General features: G+C 41.8%; 1 protein-coding gene across 2 annotated transcripts in view; it reads left to right on the forward strand.

Moving 5' to 3' along the window:
• Window positions 1-1,599: 1,599 nt before the first annotated feature.
• The window catches only part of CNTNAP5 (contactin associated protein family member 5), an 866,498-nt gene continuing 841,176 nt past the window's right edge, over window positions 1,600-26,921 (forward strand). For both annotated transcript variants that reach the window (XM_060016951.1, XM_060016952.1), the window contains exon 1: window positions 1,600-1,681. In XM_060016951.1, the coding sequence (XP_059872934.1) occupies window positions 1,600-1,681 (82 nt within the window). The remainder of the gene's footprint in view (window positions 1,682-26,921) is intronic.

Raw genomic sequence — 26,921 nt, forward strand, 5'->3', positions numbered from 1 at the left:
ATTCCAATGATGTGAGTCCAGCTCTAACCAAAACCACAAGGTTAACTTCAGGATTCACGCAGAAGCTGCTTGAATCCCAACTCAACCTGCTGTAGCTGTGCAGCTGGCAGCTGAGGACCAAGCGTTGTCAGGAATCTACAGTGTAAAATAAGTCTGCATATTTGTTGCTGCTGAGGGAAATGGGGCTGGAGGGAAAGGGAGACATCAGCTTCCTCTGAAGTGACTCCATCCCTAACTTGATTGTAAGCTTCACATAGAAATCATTATGACACCTCATTTTGTTAAGGTTTGACAGCTTTCTGACACCTTCAATAAAAACAAAATAAGTTGCTTTATGGTCAAGCAGGAGAGTCCCCAAATGCAAACTAGAAGCCAAAGACAAAACCAGGGTTTCTAATAGGGAGCTTCTAGGAAGAAACCAAAACTACTCCTTTCCCGCATTTTAATTTAAACCGCTCCAGAGGAGCTTTCAGATCTCGAATGCTATGAGCCAGCCAGGACCACCCTGACTCTCATCATTACCATACCCAATTTGTCTCCCCGTCGCTCTCAGACGCCAGGAACCTCCCGGGCTCTGGAACCGAAAGCACCAAACACCTTGCAGTACTTGCCCAAAGCTACAGGCCAGCAGCTGGGAGGGAGACGCAGACGTGGTCCGCCGTGAAAGGTTGAGCCACTGGAGGTGGGAGCTGGGGGCGGGGTCGGGACCACGTTAAACCGCTAGATCAGAAATCCCAATATTACCAATACCCGCCAGCCTTCCATCCTAGAGAACAAACACAGGGGAAGTTCAATCGCGTAATTCAATAATTCAAGTCTTCCCTCTCCTCTCAAAAAAAGAAAAAAACATCTCGTTGCCAAGCTTTCCATGGGAAATTCCCTCTTGCTAATGCTTTCTGTGTTCCAACTCCTTTTAGTAACCCTTTAGCATCGTTCTTCGAAAACCTGGTTTAAATTTCGATGCACTCCCCCCACACACACATTGGGGGGGGGGAGAGGGAGGGGAAGCCAAAGAGACGGAGGCAGAGATGGAAATGTGCGCTCCCTCCCCGGTCCCCTCTAACTGGCCGGCGCGCACCGCAGCGCCGGCCGGCCAGGGTGGAAGGCGCTGGAGCCGGTCGAAGACCCGCCCAGGCCGCTCCTACCGGAGAGCGAGGGGCGGGCCAGGCCGGGGGCGGCGCCGCGCGCCACGCTTGCCTATAAGGAGCTGTCCGCCGCCCGGGTGCTGATTCCAGTTCTAGCTGCCGACGAGGTGCAGTCGGCGGTCGAGCAAGCTCGGCGCCTGCCGTTGCGTCGGGTCGGGGTTTGCACCTTTAAGGAGGGGGCCGAGGAGGAAGACGCGAGCGAGGAAGGCGAGTGCTGCCGGCGGCCGTTGCGGGGACAGTACCTCCTTCCGCAGCCCCGGAGAAGCCCCCGCCACGGTTTCCGTAGAGCGTTTGGGCACGGGATGGAGTGAAGCCGCGAGTGCCTCTCGAAGGGGGGTGGGAAGGGGTCAGGCGGTGCAGAGGAGAAAGAGAGAGACAGAGAAAGAAAGAAGAAGCCGCGGCTGGCGCCTGCGAATTTGAGATTCGATTGGGAGGGACCTCTTACTCGGGGGAAATGGATTCTGGACTACGGCTGACCAGCGTTTTCACTTTGTTCTTCTCCGGCTTGTGGCATTTAGGATTAACAGCGGCAAATTGTGAGTTCCAGGAGCTGGGGGCGGGTAGGTGAGGTGGGAAACGCTGGCGTTTGGAAAGACACTCAACTGTCCAAGCGTGTTCAATTGTGTCTGCTCTGAGCAGAGGGGAAGGGGGAAAAATGCTGATTGGTGTGTTTCTATCACTCTAACCATCCCAAAAGTTAGCAGAGCTCGAAGGAGCCGGCCCCGTTGGATTTCCTGCCCTTCTCCCCGAATCGCAAAGTTCGGGGGAGAAGGGAAGGTTCTCTACCCTCCGCCTCCCGTCAGCTCCGCGTTCTCTGCCTGCCTGGTCTCAGCTGGGGCTTTTCCCGAGCGGGGCCCCCGGTTCAGACTGGATGCACTGGGGGCTGAGCTTCCAGAGACAGAGATGCTCACAGCCACCGCACTCGGTGACAGAGGCTCATTTCTGAATGCGGCTGCCTCGCTCGGATTTGTAGTATGCCCAGTGCCTCACAATCCAAGGCTTTCAGCTCTCTCCTAGGCAGAAGGCTCCAGTTGGGGTATCTTGCAACCAATGGTCATCGGTTTAATAGGGTTGGGAGTTTTGGCCTAAGAGTCATGGCCCGATGTAGTCAAACCACAAGATCAATGGCTGACCCTGTTATAGGAGGAAGAGCTTTGATGCGCACTCCACCCCCAAAATCTTTGTGCCAAAGAACGCATAATGAGTATGCACTAAGTGTACACTTTGTCGTCCAAGCTCTAACCTCGGCAAGTGCAGGGCATTCAATTTAATAGGCAGGAAGGCTGGACACCTGGGGATGTGCCACCTGCACTGTGTATTTAAAGAACCTAGTTTGTCAAACTCGAATAAATCTCTGGAGCCATCAGAGGTTCAAGCTCAATTGCTCAGCTGCCTCTCTAGGCAGAGAAAGGGAAGTTTTTCCAGCTCTGGAAACTCCTAAATGAGAAAGAATGCAATTAAGTCGTCTGTATTGTTTCCAAAGATGGTTTATCAAGGTTCCTCAAGCTTCTGGGCGTGCTCCCTTATCTGCTAACCCCCACCATGACCCTCAGAAATATCTAACCGTATTGGAACAGTTTTGATACTATTTTTTTTTTTTGGACTCTGAACCATCACTGTTAGAGAAGGGTAGGAGGACCACTTACTACTTACAAGTTTCTCTACCTCACTTCCCACCCCCTTAGGTCCAAGAGGACCTTAAGTAAGAGATACTTAATCGAGGGTTATACCTCAAAGGCAGACACTTAGACAAATGTTCTTTACTGAGAATGGTCCAAAGCTGAGCCAGTGTTTCTATCTGTGATTGGAAGTTTGGGGGATCCAAAATCAATAGTTAGTGGAAATGTGTTATAAAGATTTTATTAAAGTTTGTATTCTAAGGGAGTGCTGAAGAGGTCAACCTCTTTAAAAAGGAGGAGCCAAAGGGCCTTAGTTCAGAAATTATTTCAGAGAATAGGGAGAGACAGTGTAGAATCTGCTGTTTCTCTCCTCTTCCTCCTGTCCCCACATCCTCCAGCCCCTCCTCCTCCTTTTTTTCTTTTTTTAAGTAAAAATGTTCCCATGGTGCTTTAGAAAAACATCTAAGTGGTTCAGTAAGAGGAAGTTAGGCACAGTGCTGAGTTAGTTTCTCTACTTCCTAAAACACTAGAGGTCAGTATTGTCCTAATGATGCAAAGGTGTGGCAATGAAATAGCCGTGTTTTTCCTTTAGCACATTTACCTACCTGAAAATAGTGAATATTTTGAAGATCCATGAAAGAGGGATGAGGAATAAGGGTGAAATAAATAGAACATACTCTATAGGAATATGGTTTGGGCTTCCTTATGTAGCACCTTAAGAGCGAGGAAAAAAATTATAGAACGGCTTTTTCTGTAAACTAATTGAATTATGGTTAATGTTATAATAATGCTCATAAAACCTAAATGGTATGAGTTTAAGGCTCATGCTTATCATTACTGATGCAGCAATAAAGCTAATTCTGAACATTTAAAATAAAACTTTGTGATAATGATCTTTAGTATTTCATCAGGGACAGTTTAATTTACCTGTTTCCAATCAGCATTTCAGTTGAATGCACGCTGCTTGCTAAATATTTCGGAGTCAATGTTCCTAAAGTATAATGTTAAATGTTTTTATTTTGCCAAACAAAATGTATTAATCCAGTGAACAATAGAATAGCAGCAGAAAATTACTTCTGAATTCAATCCTGGTGGTCTTTGAAACCTATGATGCAGAACCTCGAAGAAAAAAAAAAAGAGAACATTCTACAATTCTTCCAGACTTTTATTGTCCACTTTGACTTACTAGTTATCTACAACCCATTAACATTTAGATGCATCTAATGAGGAAAAGAAATCTCCTTTCAAATAGTCAATTTGTGTAAGCTTATAGATAATTTGGATTTTTTCCCAAGATTATTATTTCTATATTTTGAAATAATACTTCAAGTCATTCATGACAGTTGTCTTGGAAATGGATTATTTACCCAAGATGCTCCATGGTATACTTGTGAACTTTGTTCAAGTAAAAACAACTTTTAATTGCTTCCATTCTTCTAATAATAATTTTTGCTGTGTGTATGTAGGATGTGTGTGTGTTTATGTGTGTGTGTGTGTGTGTGTTTATGTGTGTGTGTATGTGTGTTTAATTTTCTCATAATCTGAGCAAAACTTGGGAATTTAGCTGTAAGGGAAAAAAGAATGCTTACCCAATTATAGATTTTATAAGTTTCTAATTAAACAAAATTAAATAAAGTTAGGTTAGAAGGCCAGCTACAGTATAGATAATATGAATCTGTGCAGAGAACATAATTACCCACCAGTAATAAAAACTCTGAAAATTCCCCAATTTCGGATTTTCAGCATATTAAATAGCTATCACACTTCCTTTGAGTTTACCCTGAGGGAATTAGTTAATTTCAAATGTAGATATGATAGGACAATGTTAAATGAGAAACCATTTTACATATAATATCAGCTCCTTTGACACAAGAAGAAACGATGTGACTTGATAGTTGGTTAAAGTGAAACCAGGAGTTTGAAATGCTAGGAGTTCTAGCCCTAGTTATGCCACAGCTAAGATGCCAAATGCCCATCAGGTGATGCATCGTTTCTGTGCTCACAGCTCAGGTATAAAATAGCAATTGAGATATGTATCTACTTCCAAATAGAACAGCAGCTCAAATTTTACAGAGGAGATTCTTTGAATAGTAGGTACGTTGAAAGACTATTATAGTGGGAGAACTTGCATTCAAAAGATAAGAGGAATGCAGGAGACACTTAGAGGGTTGCTGTTCACTTTATTTTACAATAATTGGATGTTACATGGTTATAAAGAGCCTTCATTCTGACCAATCAGTCACTTTGGATGATCTCTAAACATCTTGTCTCTTTGTTGCTACATATTAGGTTCACACAGATAACAGCCTTGAGAGAGAAATAAAAAACTCTTTACCCCTTTCATCACAGGCAGAACTTTATCGAAAATATAGGAAAATGTCAATCATTTTCCTAAAGATCTTCAAATAAAGAGATGCACTGTACCTTGAGTTATCTGAAGCTTACACACAAACACAATCAATACGTAATATTATAAATAAACAAACATCAGATTATCTTCAGCAGGAAGCTGTTTGCGGTATACTTTTTGTGGCATTTATGGCCATCCGAAGTGAAAGAAGCATTATAATGCTCGTTTGGAAGAGTCCTGAAGATTTTCCCATGGTTGAATGGGCTCGTCTTTCACCATCCATACGAACTCTCTTGGCTTTCTGTCTGTATAGTCCCCGTCTCCAAACCAGATTCATATTTCCACAACTGAAAAATATGAACAGCTAGACTAGCAATTTTCACACAAGAGTATAGACTTGTAAGAAAGTTAGGTTCTATAAGAATCACCTTACTCACCGCCACCTCTTATTCTCATTCTAATGAATGACTGTCTTCTAAGTTGTAGTTTTCTTTTTTCCCTGCCCCTCTTGCCTTTTCTTTCTTTAGTGGGACCCAGTTTGCCTTACTTTTCTTTCTTTAGTGGGACCTAGATTGCCTTACTTTTCAGTGTCCATTTGTTACAAAACAAAATAACGTGATATCGTTTGCAATGTTTCTAAAGCCTTTAGTTGGTGAACCAAAGCCCTTTATCTTACATGCCAGAACTCTGCTGAAATATGACCTATATATACAAAGCTAATTATCCTTGTCACATAGGACAGTGAGGAGATGCTCTAGTTACCTGAAAGGCCAGAATATAAAAGTCATTCACTCAATAAGGCTTTATTTTGAAGCTTCAGTGTACTCCTTTGGAGCCTAATGACATTTTTTTAATTCATAGGGGAAACTGTCTTCATTCATCAAAATTCTGACACTTTCTGGCAGATGTTCTTATAAATGTTATTGACTTATCCTAATGATGTCGGTGTATTAAGAAGTTGGATCAAATGATTATTAAGGTCTTATTTGTCCCTTATTTGTCCCAATACATTTTTGTCTTTAACAGTTGATGTTGCCTACTGGTCATTCCATTTGGATACTTCTGGGATAATTGTGCTCAAAACTGTTAAGCAATTATATTTAGAATAACAACTTAATTGGGTTTTAATTCCTACTAACTGCTATGCACTTTGTATCTCTCACGCCACGTGCCGTGTTTGCATAATTTGACAAGGCAGCACAGCCAGGTAGACTTTATTAAATCGGGTTTACAGATGACTAAATTTAAGGTTAATCGAAGTTAATAAATTTCCCAGGATCATAAAGCTAAGCAATGAAAAAAAATTTAGGGTCTGGACCTATATCTATCTATTTCCAAAGATCAGAGTCTTTGCAAGATATGAAATTAATTCCCATGCATTCTGATGGGGTCTATGTGTGAGCGTCTGTAGAACGTTGCCTTGGGATCTCTGTGGTTAGTCTCTGCAGTCTATCCATAGCAAAGGGCATGGAGGCAGCCGCTTCCACAAGAACCAACTCCTGAGTTATACCTTCAAAAAACAACCAAACAATTGGAATCTAGATTTGATGCAAGATGCTGAACATCACAATGGTCAAAGATAGGAAGCCTCATATCTGGAGGAGCACCAGATGTTTTTTCTTCTACAAGTTTGAGTTTAAAACTTGATAAGGAAAGGGCATAAGCTTGCTGAAGATTTGTGACCACACACACACAACAATGCCATAAAAGGTGCCTCTGCTGGCGTCATGTCTTATAAGTCTATAGATGCCAGACCAAACATATTAATTATCAATAAATAGCAGGTATGAGCTTCCTTTCTCAGCAGAAGGCTGGTCCTGAATGGGCTCTGCCTAATACTCTAAGTTTCATCCCAGTCACTCCTCCCACATTGCCTTATTTCCAGTTTATGGAACTCCGCCGTCCAAAACAAGCCATGTTTTCTCACATCTCCTTGCATTTATTTACATATGCCGTCTGCTTGGTCTAGAATGCCCTTTCACATTTTTATCTTCTGTCACTTTCTCCATCCCCCTCTCCCTCAACAAACACACTTTCCCCAGGCTGGGTCAAATGTCTCTTTATATTACTACTATATTTCCATAACACTTCTTATAGTCCTTGTCTCCCCAACTAGGTGCACATTTCCCTGATTATCATATTTTATTTGAATGTCTGTAGTCAGTATCTAAAATACTGGGCAAATGCATGGATGAGAGGGTAAATGAATGGGTTCCAACTAAAATTTTTCATTTCTAAACTAAGATCCTTCTATGGTCCAGCTGCTAGAATCTTTTAAAATGTATTTGTTTTATGGGTTTTTTTTTTTCAAGTGACAAGTATTACCTATTCTAGTTTTGAAAATGTTAAGAAGATGTTAGCATGTGTAGCTTTTAAGTGAAAGAACAGAAGTTTAGATAATTTGACTGGATATGGAGCTGATAAATGGACCCCTGCCTTTACACAGGGCTGAACATTTCCATGAGTTTGCTGGCATGATCTTATTTCTGTGTCAAATGGCTACTTGTTCCTAAACAAGAAAGTCTCTCCATTCATTTGACCTCAGTACCAATTTTGAGCTAATTTTACTAACTTGCTTTTGCAATTTTAATGAGTGTTTCTTATATAGTCTGAAAATACACAGATATATATTGCTATAAAAGTCCTTCTTCATAGCCCAGGGTCAGTATAAAGAGGAAACGTTTATTTAATGGGGCTTTAGTCATAAATTACTGGAAAGATCTTATTTAATTGCAAACCTACAACACTGCCTGATAACATAATCCTGAGTCTCTGATGTCATCTTCTTAAGCTGTGGTTGGGAGAAGATTTAAGTGTTAAGCATATGTGTGTGTTACATATTTGAAAAACTTGTTGAAGAAATGAATTCCAATGAAAGGTTCTCTTTCTTAAAGTCAAGTTTTTCTATGAAGCTGGAGAAATAAAGATGCATAAGAAGATAGAGTCCATGACCCCAAGGAACTTTGAACATGAGCAGCCAGAAAAATAAATCTTTAATCACATCAAAGTGATAAATGCTATAATGAATGTAAGCACAGAGTGTAATGTAAGGCACAGGTGAGCATCTCAAACTGGCTGGGGCATCAAGGCAGGCTATCTCAGGGAAACAGAGACTTAAAGTCAAATTTTCCAGCTGGGGAAAGGAGGGGAGGTTATTACAGGCTTTCCGTGTTGTGGTGACTACTTGTAAGAGTGGTTCGTAGGCATAGGGGTAGAATGAGAAATTAGACAACTAGGTAAACATGGGAGTCTTTGATTTTTACTGTTATAACTACGGAGAGTCATCAAAGGATTTTGCACATGTAATTAGATAATACTAATCAGATTTTTGTTTTTAAAAAAATCGCTGTGTGAAAGATAGATTAAAACGGGCGAAGGCTAGTAGTAAGAAAGCCAGGGAAGAGCTTATTACATTAACTCAGGTGATAATTAATAAGGGCCTCAGGAAGAAAGTTTCAGAATCTGCAGAGGTCATAAAGAATCAGAAAGAAAATCATGAGCCATGTCAATTCAAACCCTAGGAATCTATGAGCTAGTAAACTCACAGAAGGCACAGATTTGTGGTTAAAATGTATTCTGTAGCTTCTCCCATTGTTTTTGACAAATGAGAGTTATAGATGGTAGAAAAGGTGCTCTGTTTTCTGAAAAGAAGTTCTTCTCAGGGAATACCAAACGACCATATTCTCAGTGCAGTATACTTCATATTTGCATGACACCATACAGCCCATGCTGTCTGTATCCATCATCCTGATGCATCTTGTAGTCTGTAAATTATGCTGGTTTTTGTCAGCAGAGTGAGAACTAGTCATTAAGGATGATGCAATTAAATCTCAGCGTCCCATTCTCATCCCCCCTCTGGCAGGGGGGTAAACTAGGGATCATTACTACTATCAGAGGTCGCTCCGTGGAAAAACAAACAGGGGAAGTTGGGTAAGCCATGTTGATCTGCCATCATTGGTAATTGATTTGCTGTCATAAATTCCATGTCTCTACATTTCTAATTGCTTTTGTGCATATTCTTGGGGGGTTGATTAATGCCATCTGTTCCGTGGATCAGCTGAAGTGATTGAGTTTTAAAGGACGACAACAGCAATGTTGAAGATAGAAAGTGAAGGAAAATGCCAAAACACAGCTCGTGGTGTATATTATTTTTAACTTTCCACCTTTGGAAGCAGATATATCCTTCTGAAGACTGTCCAAGGCAAATAGCAGTCTAAAGAGATTTGCCTAACAGACAGATGCTTGTAGGTGTGAGTCTAGGCTACTGTTTGATGAATATATATGTTCAGTTCCCTTTCCACCCTCCTCCCCTCCCTCCCATTCTTCCTTCCTTTCCCCCTTGCTTCCTCCCTTCCTCCCTTCCTCTTGGTTTTCCTCCTTCTCTTCCCCACTCCACTCTCGGTTATGTGGCCATGTATCGGGGGTATTACCATTGGCTTTTGCCTGATTATGTTAAGGTGGGAAAAGAAGGGAGAAAAGCGTCTGTTGGATTCTGGTGCTGCCTTGCCTGTGGGCACAGTAACCAAATGTGAAACCTCCATCAAGACCTATTCTAAGGGCGGTCCTGGCAGAGATCTGCCACCCACTGCACTTGGGAAAGCCCACTGGATTCCAACGCCCTCACCCCATCTGTCCCCAGACAACTCTTCTGTTAACTCCATTAGTCCCTGAATCTGTAGATGTGAGAAGAAGCCTTTCAATTCATACAGAGAAGCCCTAAGACACAGAGCCTCACTGGGAAAGAAAATATAGGAATTTAAATCTGTACTGAACTCTGCTGGACTGAGAGAAACAGACCTTTTCCAAAAGAAACGTTTCTAGAAGAGATAGAGCTGGGTGTTTGAAGGAGGGGAAGAGAATGTTCTGAGTTGGGGAAAGGCAAAGTAGGGGAATGTTTAGAATGTCCAAGAAAAGTGTTACCAACTTCCTGGTTTTGACCAGACTGACCCTCTGTATTACGAGGGTGAATGTATTATACAACAGGTGGGCAATGGGGAGGTGACAGAGGACAGTAGAAAGGGCATAGGTCACACAATTCTGGGTTGATGTGACTCTCACTCAGTGAGTATTTCCTATGGATACTAACATGAGCCTTATAGAATCAGTAAGTATAACATGAGTAACTCAGTATGAATCACACATGACATGGGAATTCAATAATTAGACTTGTTACAATTAACAATGAACCTCAACATGGATTCTCTCAAAATCAGTTACAATAGCCATCAAGGCAGGGACAACTACATTTCCATTCTTTTTTTTTTTTAACATCTTTATTGGAGTATAATTGCTTTACAATTGTGTGTTAGTTTCTGCTTTATAACAAAGTGAATCAGCTATGCATATACATATGTTCCCATATCTCTTCCCTCTTGCGTCTCCCTCCCTCCCACCCTCCCTATCCGATGGAGGGGCTCACTCTCCCTTCACCACAGGGCTGAGGGATTGCCGAGGCAGATGGAAACGTTCTCATTTTAACTCTGATGTCAGGGGGACTGTGGGCAGAATCAGTCCTTACCTTACAGAGACACGTGACTGTCTGAGTTCCTCACTTAATTCCTGGGCTCTGTCATGGTGTGATCAGGTATGATCCCTGCCTCTGGGCTTTGGCCAGTGAACCTCACAAGGGGAGTGGAGAAAAGAGCTTCCTCTAGAAAAGTAAGGAGCATGTCCCCTCCAGAAAACCCTGGCAGAAGGTGTCAGCCTTAGGGAGAAGCATCCTTGAACAGATCTTGAGAAAAAAATCAGTGAACCCGAGCAGAAGTATATGTAGTGTTCCCAGTATCCTAAGCTCTCCATTTGCAGGAGACTCGGGCAGAGGGAAGTTAAATCCGAAGGTTCAGAGAGCTGTGCTTTCCTTCTGGGTATTGCTGAAGGCTGCTTTTGGTGGATACATAGTACAAGTGTTCTCTTGTTCTTGTAAATGTTGGGTTAAAATCAGGTACTGCTGCAATGCCCCATGCATTATTAATGCTAAGCCACCTTCAAATGCATCATTCTTTCATTCAAAAATACTTATGAAATGGCTACTGTGCACTTATTTCTCTGTACATTCGTGAAAGCCTACTGTTCATTGAAAATCAGTTGATGAGGGGGAGATCTGGATTGCTGTTCACATAGTCCAGAAACAACAACAACAAAAGATAGTAGTATCTCTTCAAATCAAAGCCATGACACCGGGGTCCTCCACTCTAGTCCTGCTCATGGTATTAAGCACCTCTTTCCTCTTCCTGAGTCTTTTCTCTTGCTTCCTTATCTTCAATGTCTCTTCTCCTTCACTCCAATTTGCCTTCTTTTTATTAATTAATTATTTTTGCTGTGTTGGATCTTCGTTTCTGTGCGAGGGATTTCTCTAGTTGTGGCAGGCGGGGGCCACTCTTCATCGCGGTACGTGGGCCTCTCACTATCGTGGCCTCTCCTTTTGTGGAGCACAGGCTCCAGACGCGCAGGCTCAGTAGTGGTGGCTCACAGGTCTAGCGGCTCTGCGGCATGTGGGATCTTCCCGGACCAGGGCTCGAACCTGTATCCCCTGCATTAGCAGGCAGATTCTCAACCACTGTGCCACCAGGGAAGCCCTTGCCTTCTTTTTGATGCTCCTTCCTTTTCTTCCTTCTTCCCACCTCCTTCCCTTCCCCATGTTCTTCTACTTCTGTCCCCTCTCTGTCTCTCTTCTGCACCTCTCTCTCTCTTTTCTCTCCCCCTTCCTTCACTCTGCCTGTTTCAATTAACATTTAGTAAATGACTTCTTTTTTATTGTTTTATGGCCGAGGCTAATCCTTTTTAAACTTTGCCATTGAAGTGCTGCTTGATGGAAAAAAGAGTGCAAGGAACCCAGGGGAGTCCGAAAGCTCATCTTCACGTGGCCGCTGAAGCATGTTATTTCTTGAATTTTGTCTTAAACACTGAGACAAATTTGCATTCTGCTCCCTATTACATCCATGTGTATATTATGAGGAAAATATTTTCCCACAATCTTTGATTAAAAATTGATGAGCAAAATTGATTCACTTAACCCATGTAAAGGGCCACATACACCCAGGGACACAGGCCTAAGCTTTTTGGTTCTTTCCCCCTATTTACGTCTTCTAGGATTCCTATATGAATGAGAACAACTTCCCTGTCTCTTCTCTCATCTTGGAACAGGTAGCTTCCTTTCCCATCAACTGTGCCCGGTCTGTGGGCTGCAGATTATGCTTAATCGATAATGGGAGGTGAGAAGAGCTTATCAATTCACAGGAGGAAAGGAAACCCACAAGCCCACTTGGTGAAATGGGGCTTTTGGGAGGGGCTGTGGGTAAGAAGTCTGCTCAGCCCCACTCCAAGTCTGCACCACACTCCATGGCAGTCACCTGGCGACGCGCTGCCCCATGCACGGAGCTTACCTTTGAGTAAATGAGCCCTGCCAGGTTACAGGATTGGGGTCAACGAGGGCAGATTGTTTTCTGATTGGAGACAGGCTGAGCTCACCATGATATTAAAAGAGAGATTAATGCCTCTCCTTCTACAACAATCAGGGACCGTTCGACACAGTCACAAGAAATGAAACCAGCAGATTGGAATGTCAGAGCATTGGAGATGAGAGATAAAGTTAAGTGATGTGTTTCTTCCCTGGAAGGGCTTCCAATCATACACCTCATGCTAGGGGTGGTACCTGATGGGCTCATTCTGTTCCTCCCCACAGTTTGATGTGATAGTTATCCTCCTCCCCATTCTAGGATGAGCATGTGCCAGCATGGACCATCAGGTGATTTACCCCGGAGCAAATAGCTTGCAGGTGGTCACCCTAGGATGATAACGCACATTTCCCTGATTCCAGAGTCCATTACTCTGTTACATTCTATCTGCCATTCCCTTGAACCCAAAGCTAAGGCTGAGCTGTTCTTGAACTTGAGATGATCAACCTTGCAGACCTTCTCTCTGACCCAGGGTGAGAAATGCCTTATCAGTCTAGACCCACAGATTCATCCCCCATGCGCAGGTCGCCTTATTCTAACCTTGCAGGCAGCACTTCCCGCATAACTCGAAATCCCTGTGGCAAACCCTTCCTGTAAGTCTGGCTGGTTGTAAAACTTGGTTGTCTTACTCGCTAAAGCCTTTACCGTTAAGGCTCTGTGCCCATCACTAGTGCCCTTGTGGATTCCACAATTAGTGTCCACTGTTAGTGTGTCTGCTCCTGTTTCATGCTCCCTAGAGACCTTCCTCTCTAAGTGCAGTATTTTCATCACTCCATCATACTGTACCCCTCCTAGATTTTGTAAGATAGATGTTCTGTTTTATTGTTTGTTTGTTTGTTTTAAAGTTGGTGCTAATAAGAAAACCCCTCTGTGTGATACTTCGATAATATGTTCTAATAAGGCAAGGACTGGCTTGCATTCAGATCTGTTTTCTGTCTTCGGGCTGCAGAGTTCAACCCATATCCAGCCCCTAACCTCCTTTCACCCAGTGGGGATAGATGGGAGGGAGGGTTTTGGACAAGCATAGGCTGAATACCGTTACTCTCCACCGCAGATGAGGTCCCATGATGAGCATGTGCTCTGCGGGCCTCAGAGAGTCTGCTTGCCAGAGAAAGGCCACCCCGCACTGCGTACAACTTTCTTTCGTCGCCAGCTGCTCGGAAAGCCAGACCCAGGAATTCTGTGCTTTATTCTCCAGCTCCCCTGCCTTTGTCCCTTCGACCTGGGCTATTGTTTGGCTGAGTTGTGAGGTCTCTGTGTCGCCTTGGTCCTCTTTTTCAGCTATTTACGTGTCTCAATGGACCTTCTTGCTTAGGTTTGAAGAGGCTGAGTGATTTGTTCAATGGTCAGCACACTCACAGCTTTGCATCTGTTCCTCCATCCATGGCTGCCATCAGGAAAGGACGTGGCGGATCCCAAAGTCATTCACACTGACTGAGGAAAAGAATCAGTGCTGTGTTCTAGCTCTCAGAAAGAACGAGTGCTCCAAGAAATAAGACCTTAAATATTTAAACTTATTTTAGGAGGAGAATGTTTTGGTTTCTAAAATGAAGTCTTATGCAGAGTTTCTATGTAAAATAAATTACACATATGGCGGCTTTGGGGGAAATGGGGAGAGGAGATGCAGAATCCTGTCACTCAACTGACTCTCCTCTCTCTGATTCTTCATGGAAGTACCACACAAAGCCTTCTGCCTTACCTGTAATTGTAGGAATCTCCAAGTTTATAATTTCATGCAAAGGTGATTAGGCATATGATGGTTTTAGGAAAAGTGGGGGTGGTGGCCTCAGTGGTGACCAACACTTGGCTGGTGTGAAGCAGCAAGGCCACGCTGGGTGCTTGCCACCTGCATCTGGTATGTTTGCATCAGCTGATGACCTGATGTGGAGGTTATTAAATATTTTAAATATTACCTCTGTCCAGGTGCCCATTTTTAACCCTTTGAAAGTCTGTTTTTGTCTTGTTGCTATTTTATATAAGTCTCAGGGCAAGGGCATCTTATTGGCATTTAGAGATTTGAAAAGATAGTAGCTTGTCAAACAAATACTTCCTCATTTTGATCTTCCTAATGTGAATAGCCATTCTTAGGTTAAAAAAAGATTATCTTATGAAGGTCCTTGAATTATCCACCTCCATCCCAGATATTCCCTTTTGAGCATTTTTTACTTACTTTATTTTTTATTGAATACAGTTGATTTACAATGCTGTATTAGATTCTCCTGTACAGCAAAGGGATTCATATATATATATATATATGCATTCTTTTTTATATTCTTTTCCATTCTTGTTCATCACAGGATACTGAATATAGTTCCCTGTGCTATACAGTAGGAACTTGTTGTTTATCTATTCTCTACACAATAGTTTGCATCTGCTAATCCCAAACTCCCAATCCATCCCTTTCCCACCCCCCTCCCCCTTGGCAGCAATAAGTCTGTTCTCTATGTCTGTCAGAATGGCCATCATTAAAACGTCCACAAATAACAAATGCTGGAGAGGGTGTGGAAGAAAGGGAACCCTCCAAAACTGTTGGTGGGAATGTAAGTTGGTGCAGCCACTATGGAAAACAGTATGGAGGTCCCTCAAAAAACTAAAAAAATAGAGCTACCATATGATCAAGCAATCCAACTCCTGGGCATATGTCTGGAGAAAACTATAATTCGAAAAAGATACATGTGCCCCTTTTACCTTTTCAAAAGAAGGGGATTTCATGTTGGCCATACAGTGAATGGCAAAATAACTACTTGATAAACTGAATTAAAGTACAGACAGGTTAAGTGAAAGCCAAGTACAGACAGCGTGCCTGGTTTAGGAACAGTACAGGAGCAGAGAGCTAGCATACAGCTGAATGCACCCTCTGTCATCTCAGGTCTGTATCTCCTAACTTTCATGAGCTCCTCTCAGTGTTCCCTAATGTTAATGAATGTGACTAGACATGGTGAAAATGCACACACGAAATTAAGTTGTGGCCTATCTGGATTCAATCTTGGTTTCTGGTTCTGGTTGGAGTGTTAATTGTCAGCATATGCTTGCATATTTGCTTAGTGTACCGTTCAGGCGGAAGATCTAAATAGACATTTCACCAAGGAAGACATACAGATGGCCAAGAGGCACATGAAAAGAGGCTCAACATCACTAATTATTAGAGAAATGAAAATCAAAACTACAATGAAGTATCACCTCACACATGTCAGGATGGCCATCATCAAAAAATCAAGAAACAGGGGCTTCCCAGGTGGCGCAGTGGTTGGGAGTCTGCCTGCCGATGCAGGGGACACGGGTTCGTGCCCCAGTCCGGGAGGATCCCACATGCGGCAGAGCGGCTGGGCCCATGAGCCATGGCCACTGAGCCTGCGTGTCCGGAGCCTGTGCTCCACAATGGAAGAGGCCACAACAGTGAGAGGCCCGCATACCGAAAAAAAAAAAAAATCAAGAAACAATAAATGCTGGAGAAGGTGTGATGAAAAGGGAACCCTCTTGCACTGTTGGTGGGAATGTAAATTGATACAGCCACTATGGAGAACAGTAAGGAGGTTCCTTAAAAAACTAAAAATAGAACTATCATATGACCCAGCAATCCCACTACTGGGCATATATCCTGAGAAAACCATAATTCAAAAAGAGTCATGGGCTTCCCTGGTGGTGCAGTGGTTGAGAATCTGCCTGCTGATGCAGGGGACACGGGTTCGAGCCCTGGTCTGGGAGGATCCCACATGCCATAGAGCGGCTGGGCCCATGATCCACAACTACTGAGCCTGCGTGTCTGGAGCCTGTGCTCCGCAACAAGAAAGGCTGCGATAGTGAGAGGCCCCCGCACTGCGAAGAAGAGTGGCCCCCGCTTCCCACAACTAGAGAAAGCCCTCGCACAGAAACGAAGACCCAACACAGCAAAAATAAATAAATTAATTTAAAAAAAAAGTCCCATACCACAATGTTCATTGCAGCACTATTTACAATGGCTAGGACATGGAAGCAACCTAAATGTCCATTGACAGATGAATAGATAAATAAGGTGTGGCACATATATACAATGGAATATTACTCAGCCATAAAAAGAAACGAAATTGAGTTACTTGTAGTGAGGTGGATGGACCTAGAGTCTGTCCTACAGAGTGAAGTAAGTCAGAAAAACAAATATCGTATGCTAACGCATATATATGGAATCTAAAAACAATGGTACTGATGAACCTAGTGGCAGGGCAGGAATAAAGACTCAGACATAGAGAATGGACTTGAGGACATGGAGTGGGGAGGGGGAAGCTGGGGTGAAGTGAGAGAAACATCAGCATATGTACACTACCAAACGTAAAATAGATAGCTAGTGGGAAGCAGCCGCATAGCACAGGGAGATCAGCTCGGTGCTTTGTGACGACATAGAGGAGTGGGATTGGGAGGGTGGGAGGGAGGCGCAAGAGGGAGGAGATATGGGGATAGATGTACGCGTATGGCTGATTCACTTTGTTGTACAACAGAAACTAACACAGCATTGTAAAGCAATTATACTCCAATAAAGATGTTTAAAAAAAAAAGAAAATCACGTTGCATTGACATCTACACTGTACTCACATATGAGTGAACTCCAAATACTCCTGCTCTGCATTCTTTTTTTTTAATTGGACCTATTGCTTTATTTAATTAAATTTATTTATTTATTTATTTATTTTTCGGGCTGTGCCACGCAGCTTACAGGATCTTAATTCCCCAACCAGGGATTGAACCCAGGCCAACGGCAGTGAAAGTGCCAAGTGCTAACCACTGGACTGCCAGGGAATTCCCTGCTCTGCATTCTTAATAAAATTGAAAATAATACGTAATTTATGATACTATATATACACACATATATACATGTACACATACACACACATATATATAATAAATTTGAGATGTTATTAGTTTTCTTTCATGGTTAATATGCCAGGTAGAATTTTACATGTGTATACACTCTACGTGAACTACTTGTTCTGGAAAAAGTCAAAATTTATTATCCCCCAAGGTCAGTACTGACTTGGGTGTCACCTTTGTGAATATTTACCTCTCTAGATAATGAATTGAAATGGGCATTTGGATGGAAATTAATATCTATATACTTTATGCAATCAAATGTGTTTTGCCACGAGAATAAATAAATGCTGTTGGGAGGCATGCAGACGTGTCCCACTGTGGAGACTCTGTTTCAGGGTGACGTTCAGTAAGCATCCTTTGCATTCTGATTTATGGTGAGTTTGGTTTTTTTATAGTTCTTTCATATGACTCTTTTACCTAATGGACAGAATACAAAACTTCAAACATATTCAGCTTGACATTTCAGTAACATAATCAGGAGATAATGATACGTGAGCATATGGGTAATAAGTACACATGGGATTAATGAGCAACTTGGCCTTGGGATTTATTTAGGACACGCTACTGTTACCTGAGAAACACAGAGCTCCTTCAACAGTGATCTAATTCAGTGAAGAATACAGGAAGAAACATAAAATTACAAAGTGTTTCCTTTGGTTTTGAGCTATTGACTTTTTGTTTTGAAAAGAACCTTATGATGTGTCATGTGTTTTGGAGACATGATATATATGTGTGTGTGTGTGTGTATGTGTGTGTGTATGTATGTATTTGTACGTTGCTCACATCTTTCTTAACAAAAGTCAGTGTCTCACACATATCCAGGCATCTTTTAATATATCAAACCAATTTGAAATTCTTTCTAAAATTGTGAGTCTACAATAGAGATATTCCCTGTTGTACTTTCATCACTGTTTTGCGGTATTAAGTAGCAATATATATATATATATATATATGTTCTGGCTTAAAAAGAACTGGTAAGACATTTAAATAAAAGTATAGTTGTGACAGGTGCTGTGTGCTGTTATATATTCACGGTATGTACATATGCTTTTCTCTACCAGTGTCCACACACATTGCATTCTTGGTTTTGTCACTTATAAACAAGACAGATTACTTTAGATGGCATGTCAGCAAATCTTTTCTAGCTGTTAATGGTCTGATGAAAGACCTGGACTTAGGAAAGAATATTATAATTAAGTCCAGACTGTGGCTTCATAGTCAAGGGGCTAAACCACTGTGAAAATTCATTAGTAAAGTTAGTCCGAGAAACATCTGAGCAAGTGAAAAATCTCAATTCAACGGGAGAATGTATAACTCAACTGATGCTCTCACCCTTGTTGATACGTTGTCTGGGGTAAAGATTTCTATGTTTTCTGGATAAGTATCCATTTTTGTTGGAAAATTCAATTTGACTTATTGGGTTCCTATAGCTAAGTGTCGTGAGTCTTTATTGGGGAAATGATGTCATTTGGTGTATGGAAAAATAAAAATACCTTGCTTGATAGCCAGTGAAAGTCCCATTTTACACACCACCCAAATCTCATGCCACATTAGCAATGAAAGCCAAGATGGCACCTTGCTTCTTGTGCTGGGGAGGTATGATTCCCGGAAGAAGCCTAAAGACATTGGGAGGTTTCTTTGTCCATATTTGCATGTACACGTGCACACATATGTGTTCAGTGCCTATTAATTTAGCTTGGGCTTCTCTTTTAAAACAAATTAAACCTGGTATTAAATCAGTTGTTCTCAAGTGGAAATGATTTTGCCCCAGGGGACATTTGGCAATGTCTGGAGATGTGTTGTCACAACTGGGGGCTTGCTACTAGCATCTAGTTGGTAGAATCCAGGGATGTCAGTAAACACCCAATAATGGACAGGAATGCACCCTACAACAGATAACTATCAGCCCAAAATGTCAAGATAGCCAAAGTCAGAGAAACCCTGTTTCAGCTGTCAGTCATTTATGGATCATCATGTATTAATTTAAAAAAATGCCCAACACACATACACATACAAACACACACACACACACACACACACACACACACACACACACACAACTTCCTTCTAACATCTAGTCTTGTAGAAGGATGTTTAGAGTAGAAGAAGATATACATCTGGTCTTGATTTTGCCACTTACTGGCCGTGTGACTTTGTGCTCATCGTTCCACATTTTTCCCAAATATGGGTGATGATATCCACACTGACTACCAGCTGTTGTGAATAAGAAATGAGATAAGGCCTGTCTTTGGAGAAGCTGTATACATATATTTTTGTTATATTGATACTTATTAGAATTTTTATTGTTTAGAGGAGTCATGTCCTGGCTGGACTGTCCCTAAGACTTTACACAAACAAGAGATGACAGGGGTGCTGTAGGCACAATGTGAAGTGGGACCAAGGGGACGTGACCTGGACTGGGAGTTGGAAAGGTCCGTTTCACACCATTTTTCAGCAAATACCTGAGGACAGCAACCCCATTTCTCTTGGTCTTCTTATCTCTTCTTTTCCTTTATTATTTTGATGACGTGATTCTTCCTCCTCAGACTTCCCACCATCATCTGCCCCTGTTTTGTACATATTCTACTTTGTCAGTGATGTATGTGTAAAATATAATGTACAGAATGGGACAATCATTCCTCCATATATGTTATTCCTGATTGTGGGGACCACAGTGTGATGGCCATAAAAAACCCTGGGTGGCAGAGGAGATACAGGAAGGTTTTATAACCACATAAACCCTTAAGTCTAAAATGAATCAAGCTGGATGTCACCAAAGAGATGTTTAAAGGCCATTATTGTCTCTTTTTTTCCTCCCACTTGCTGTTTTCACTTAATTAGCCCACAACTGATATAAATGGTTCTCCTCACTTTGCTCAAGGGTATCTTGCAAAATTTCATCTTGGTGGTTTCTCCTAAATTGAGTGAACTAGGAACTTTCATCTTCCTTCTATCTACACAGATCTTCCCCCATGGTCCAGTTCCAGCCCTCTCTTCTCTAGTCTTAATTACTCTTGCTTTCCTCTAAACTCTTAAAGTCTATACATTATAAATTACATCTTTAAGCTCTTAATTACATACTGCCTTTTATTGGCCTCTTTCTTTTCATTCAGAATTCGTCCAATTACAATTCAATGTGAAGAACTGCAGTTTGTATAGTCTCTTTGCATATATTACAAAATATGATATTGTATAGTCTCTTTGTATATATTAATAGTAATATAATAGTAATAGTAGCTACCACTATTGACTGTTTACTGTGTATTAGACCTTGTCGTTCACATACATTACTGCTACTTTACGCCACAAATTTATGTGGTTAATATTTTTTAAGAAACTGAGGTTTAGAGAGGCTAAGTAATCTGCCCAAATCCATACCTCTATGAAGTTGACCTGAGATCCAGCCCTGGTTTCTGATTCCAAACAACTATGTTCTTTCCACTGAGGACAGGATGGTAGACCCTGGCAAGGAGCTGAGCTGCTAATAGTTTCTCAGTCTATTCTGGTTGATTGGAGGAAATCATATTTCACAATATTTTTTGAGTACCAGTTACAAACTAGGAACAGCTTTTAGCCTTTGGTGAAAAAAACATGTTCAACACCTGAATATGGACCATGGTGGAATACAGACGAGAGCATCCCACTAGCCTGGAGATCCACCTCTCCAAGGCCTCCTTGTGGAGATAATGGTTTATATTGACCCCTAGTCAGTAGTTACTCTCTCTGCTTTTACTCTTGCTTAAATTTTTTTATAAAGCCCTTGGCTGTTCATATCTCCTCAACTGTTATCATAATGGATGCTGTGAAATGGTCACAGCATGTCTGGGGACATCTATCATTCAGGGTGACCTCAGCTCTGAACCCCAGCTTTTCAAATGTAGTTTTAGCACCATCCTCACCGCAGAAGGAAGCAAGGATAATGAGGAAACATACACACACGATTTAAAACAACACACACACACACACACACACACACACACACGATTTAAAATAAAAAATTTCCTGGAGCACCAATTTCATTCAAAGGTTAAGAAATTCACATTAAGGAAAATACAGACATATTCTGGAGTAGAATTTCAAGTCTCATGGAATGTTCAAATGAAACATAAAATTTCAAACATGTGTCTGTCTTCTATATGTGTGTGCAGAAGTTCATGGTTAAGGGTTCACTCTTCTCTGAGTTAGGGACTCCTTAGAAAACAAAACAAAACAAAACAAACTTTGTAAAGAGTATCCCTGAATCAATTCCCATGGGCCAACCGTAACCTTTCAGCTTGGTCTCCACTTGAAAATGTCTTTCTCCAAACGTTGTGTTTTTTTGGTTTGGTTTGGGTTTTTTTCTTTTTCCCTTAAGACAGAGTTACTAGGTCATGTTATGACACATAATGGTGTCATGGTATGTGTCTTATCTCTCAGCACCCTCTGATTAAGAAAGAAAAACAACAACACAAACACTGTATGTGCATTGATAATATTAATGCTCACTTTCTTTTTATTCTAATACCAATTTTTAGATATATTTCCACTGTTGGTTTTATGTCTTGGGAAAGAATGGAGAATAAAGTGATATTGACAGAAGCCCCATCCCTCTGCCGGCCCTCCCCACTTATCCCAGCCTTCGCACAGGAAGTCCTGCCCTAGACTCTGCATTAGGACTCTTAAAGATTTCCATGTTGTGTTTAAGAGGTGCTGCAAAGCCCCCAAAATACTGTACAAATCAATATGTGTGTATGTGCATCTGTGCATTTTTCTTCAATAAAGATCGTACATCTCACCTGATTTCCAGAACACCCAGAAAATATTTTCGAATGACCCAGAAAAGATGAAGAGGGAAAGACACTGCGAGCCTCACTACCTTGCAGGTCCTCAGGGAGGGGCGGGGGGGAAGGTCTTCTTCTAGATGCCAGTGATGGTGATTTTTTACCTAAGTGTGCATGAGCTGTGTGTTTTTTCTCAGCTCCTGACATGACGGCCATGAGCTCTGGGGGACTGAGGGGAGTGAAAAAGAGTCCCTCAAAGGGGCAAAGCCGTATAGAATATAAAAGACAAGGACAGAGAAGGGAAACCTTAGAGATTTCACAATTTTGCCGGTGGCCAGATATGCACATCGCAAACGAGGTGGAATTAATATGGATGAACAGGTTTATTACAAAGAATAGAGATTAAAAAAAAAACAACTATTCAGAGCCTATCCCTTTGTCCTTTCTGACCTCCCCCCTGCCATCTCTCCACAAAAGAGAAAAAGACAGACAAGAACAGCTTAATATCTATACTTTGCAAGTCTCTGAATATCCACCAGAAAACAGCTGTCCCCCACTGAGAGACCACCAAAACTTAATCACTTTCCATTGCATTGGAAGAAAGATGACTGAGGTATCCATTTTTTCCTGAAAATGTCAGGCGCCCACATCAATTAACTAATCACACTCCTACCAGGTCAAGTTACAGGATGAAGTACATTTCATGCAAAAGAAGATGACAATCGGGTTGTTAATGCTAAGGGGACCTTCTACAGAGAGAGATGAAAAATGATGTCACCAAGGCAAAGGCACTTTATGTCCCCTGAGTAATCCTGCGCCTTGTGAAGAGGAAATGAGTGTGGGGACAGGCTGAGGAAGGTGATGCAGCCATGGGCACACATTTTTTATGAGGTTAAAGAATATCCTGGAATGGCCTTCAGATCTCCAAAGTAAGAGATTCCTTTGATACTGAAAATTCAAAAATCCCTAAGACTGGGCTTTGAGAAGGCAGCTTGTTCAAATCCTCCTTCCTCAGCATCTACTATGGCCTGAGAATTGAGTCCTAATTATGTGGCAGCAATAATAAGAACAAGGAAAAGGATGAGGAAGACTTAAAATTTATGGACACGTTGCAGACCAAAAACAATTCTGTTCTTTATATCTATTAGCAAAGTTAATCTTCCTAATAACCCTGCATGGGAACTATATGTTTAACCCTAGTTTATGGATAAGGAAACAGAGACACAGAGAGGTGTCTCTCTGTGGAGAAAATCAGGTGGGATGTATGATCTTTATTGAAGAAAAATGCACAGATGCACATACACACATATTGATTTGTGCCATATTTTGGGGGATTTGCAGCACCTCTTAAACACAACATGGAAATCTTTAAGAGTCCTAATGCAGAGTCTAGGTGTCTCAGGTGAAGAAACTCAGCCAAGGTTTATCACTGATGCACAGAGATTGCCTGGGGCCATATTCCATATCATTATATTGGAATTCAGCTCTAGAAGGGATGCTAATCCCTAACTCTGGTGTCTCCAACAAATCAGGCAGAAAGGCTGTAGTTCAACTGGACTTCAGCCTATCACTCTGGAACATTCCATGCCTTGTGGCATTGAACTCAGCCTCACTCTATCTCATTTTCTCCTAGGTCCCAGGTGCATTCCAGTGAAGTCAATGACTCAAGTATAAAGTATAAGATTGTTAAAAAAAATTCGGCTCAATACATTTTAAAGATCTTATTGACTTTATGCAATGATTTATGAATGGGGCAGCATCCCATCTAGCAAATAGAAACGTGCTCTGAGGAGCTGTATAAGATGGACGACTTTTATAAGCAAAAGGAGGCAGAACAAGGAAGTTACTAGTAAAGAGTGGACTGTTTTAGGCAAGGTCACCTTCCTTTGGGGGAAAGCAGGGGTCTCCTAGTGCTGAGAATTGAGCACTGACTGCTGGCCAATGCCTGGTTAAAACTGCATTCCTGGGAAAAGCTGAAACTGTTAGGGAACTGTTGACCGAAACGTCTTGCCTTAGTTAGACCCACTTGCCTGAGCTGTCTCACAACAGGAGGTCCTGATAAGGAACATGGTGCTGCCACTGAAAACTAACCAGGAGAATTCGGGAGGAGCCAGAAGGAGGGAGGAGACACCAGCCTCCCAGAAACCCTCACACTGGAATCCACCTTGGCTGAGCAATGTGCACGCCACCAGGAAGGACCCTGAGTCAGACCAAATGTGGGCCAAGCAAGATGATTGGCCAGAGACAACCCGGAAACTAACCCCATCACCATAAAACCCAAGACTGTGAGCCACGTGGCAGAGCAGTTTTCCTGGGTTCCCTTACCCTGCGGCTCTCCACCTGGGCCCTCCTTCCAAGTCTCTTGCTTTGTCAGCGCGTGTGTCTCCTCGGACAATTCATTTTTGAGTGTTAGACAAGAGCCCATTCTCGGGCCCTCGAAGGGGTCCCCCTTCCTGTAACAAAACTGCAATTAGTTCAGGCATTATGCCTTGGTTTGGTGACACAGGCTTAGCGCAAGTAACCCCATCTTGAGCCTGTTGTCTCTTTTTTAACAAGATATAATCTCCTTATTCAGGAATGTGAAGTCTTCCACAAGCCAGCCCCTCTCTCCCTTTTCAGCCATATCTCCCTATGCACTTAGGGTGTATTGATCCAGTGCCTAATGTGTACTGTTGATATGCTATAGTGGTATTGAGACAGCACTGCCTATGACACTGTAAGGGGAGGAAAAATAATTTTTCCTCTGCTTTTAGGTTCTTGGCTGTGATCTCCCTGTAATAAAAGACAGGTTAACAGGAGAAAAACAAACAGAAGTTTAAGCTTAATAATGTAAGCCCCCTGTTTACCTGGGAGAAACCCAAAAAAAACTCAGTAACTCCCCCAAATGGCTCAAGACTTTATCCAAGTACTTGCTCAGCTAAAGACAAAAGAAAGATGGGGAAATATGAGAGGTTACCAGCAAAAGACACAGTGACCAAGGGTAAGGTTGTTATGCAGATTTAAATCCATGCCTTCTCCACAGGAAAGAGTTTCTAAAGACTTAGTCATCCTCCTCTTCCTGGTGCAGTAAGGGAGACACTCTTATAAACGCAAATGTCTCCTACAGGAGTGTAGCTTCTACTCAGTTTTTAGGGTTTCGCCTGTGTCTACTGTTTCTTAAAATTAACCAGTTCAAGATAGTCCTTATGCCAAAGAGGCATGTGTTGGAGTGGAATACTCTGCTCCCCTTCAACACTTAGAGGCCAGGAACAGAAAGGTCAATGGAGCATTGTTCACGATGATCTTGTTACTGAACAAACTTCATGTGCCTGATGCACAGTGAGGCCAAATAAACTGAAATATTGGAGTTTGGAGCAGAGGAAGGGTTATTGCGGGGCCAAGGAAGGAGAACAAGTGTCTTGTGCTCAAAACCCCCAAACTCCCCAATGGTTTTGGGGAAAAGTTTGTTTACTTTTTTCTTCTACATGTTTATTTTTCACTTAATGGCTTTTGTTTTCTTTATTTCTTTGTTTGCTTTTTGGAAGGGGTTGATATATCTCTTGTCTCTTTTATTTATTTATTTATTTTGACATCTTTATTGGAGTATAATTTCTTTACAATGATCTGTTAGTTTCTGCTGTATAACAAAGTAAATCAGCTATACATATACATATATCCCCATATGCCCTCACTCTTGCTCCTCCCTCCCACCCTCCCTATCCCACTCCTCTAGGTGGCCACAAAGCACCAAGCTGATCTCCCTGTACTATGCAGCTGCTTCCCACTAGCTATCTATTTTACATTTTGTAGTGTATATATGTCAGTGCTACTCTCACATTTCGTCCCAGCTTACACTTGCCCCACTCCATGTCCTCAAGTCCATTCTCTATGTCTGCATCTTTATTCCTGTCATGCCGCTAGGTTCATGAGAAACATTTTTTTTAGATTCCATATATATATATGTTAGCATATGGTATTTGTTTCTCTATTTTTGACTTACTTCACTCTGTGTGACAAACTCTAGGTCCATCCACCTCACTACAAATAATTCAATTTCGTTTCTTTTTATGGCTGAGTAATATTGCATTGTATATATGAGCCACATCTTCTTTATCAACTCATCTGTTGATGGACACTTAGATTGCTTCCATATCCTGGCTGCAGAGAACATTGTGGTACATGTCTCTTTATGAATTATGGTTTTCTCAGGGTATATGCCCAGGAGTGGCATTGCTGGGTCATATGGTAGTTCTATTTTTAGTTTTTTTTTTTTTTTTTTAAAAAACATACTGTTCTCCATAGTGGCTGTATCAATTTACATTCCCACCAACAGTGCAAGTGTTCCCTTTTCTTGACACCCTCTCCAGCATTTATACTTTGTAGATTTTGTAATGATGGCCATTCTGACCACTGTGAGGTGACACCTCATTGCAGTTTTGATTTGCATTTCTCTAATGATTTGTTACATAGAGCATCCATTCATGTGTTTGTTGGCAATCTATATATTTTCTTTGGAGAAATGTCTATTTAACACTTCTGCCCATTTTGGGAATGGATTTTTTTTTTATATATTGAGCTGCATGAGTTGCTTGTATATTTTTGAGATTAATCCTTTGTCAGTTGTTTTGATTGCAAACATTTTCTCCCACTCTGAGGGTTGTCTTTTCATTATGTTTATGTTTTCATTTACTGTGCAAAAGCCTTTAAGTTTCATTAGGTCACATTTGTTTATTTTTGTTTTTATTTCCATTTCTCTAGTAGGTGGGTCAAAA

The sequence above is a fragment of the Delphinus delphis genome, chromosome 7, assembly GCF_949987515.2.
Source record: "Delphinus delphis chromosome 7, mDelDel1.2, whole genome shotgun sequence".
Lineage (NCBI taxonomy): Eukaryota > Metazoa > Chordata > Mammalia > Artiodactyla > Delphinidae > Delphinus > Delphinus delphis.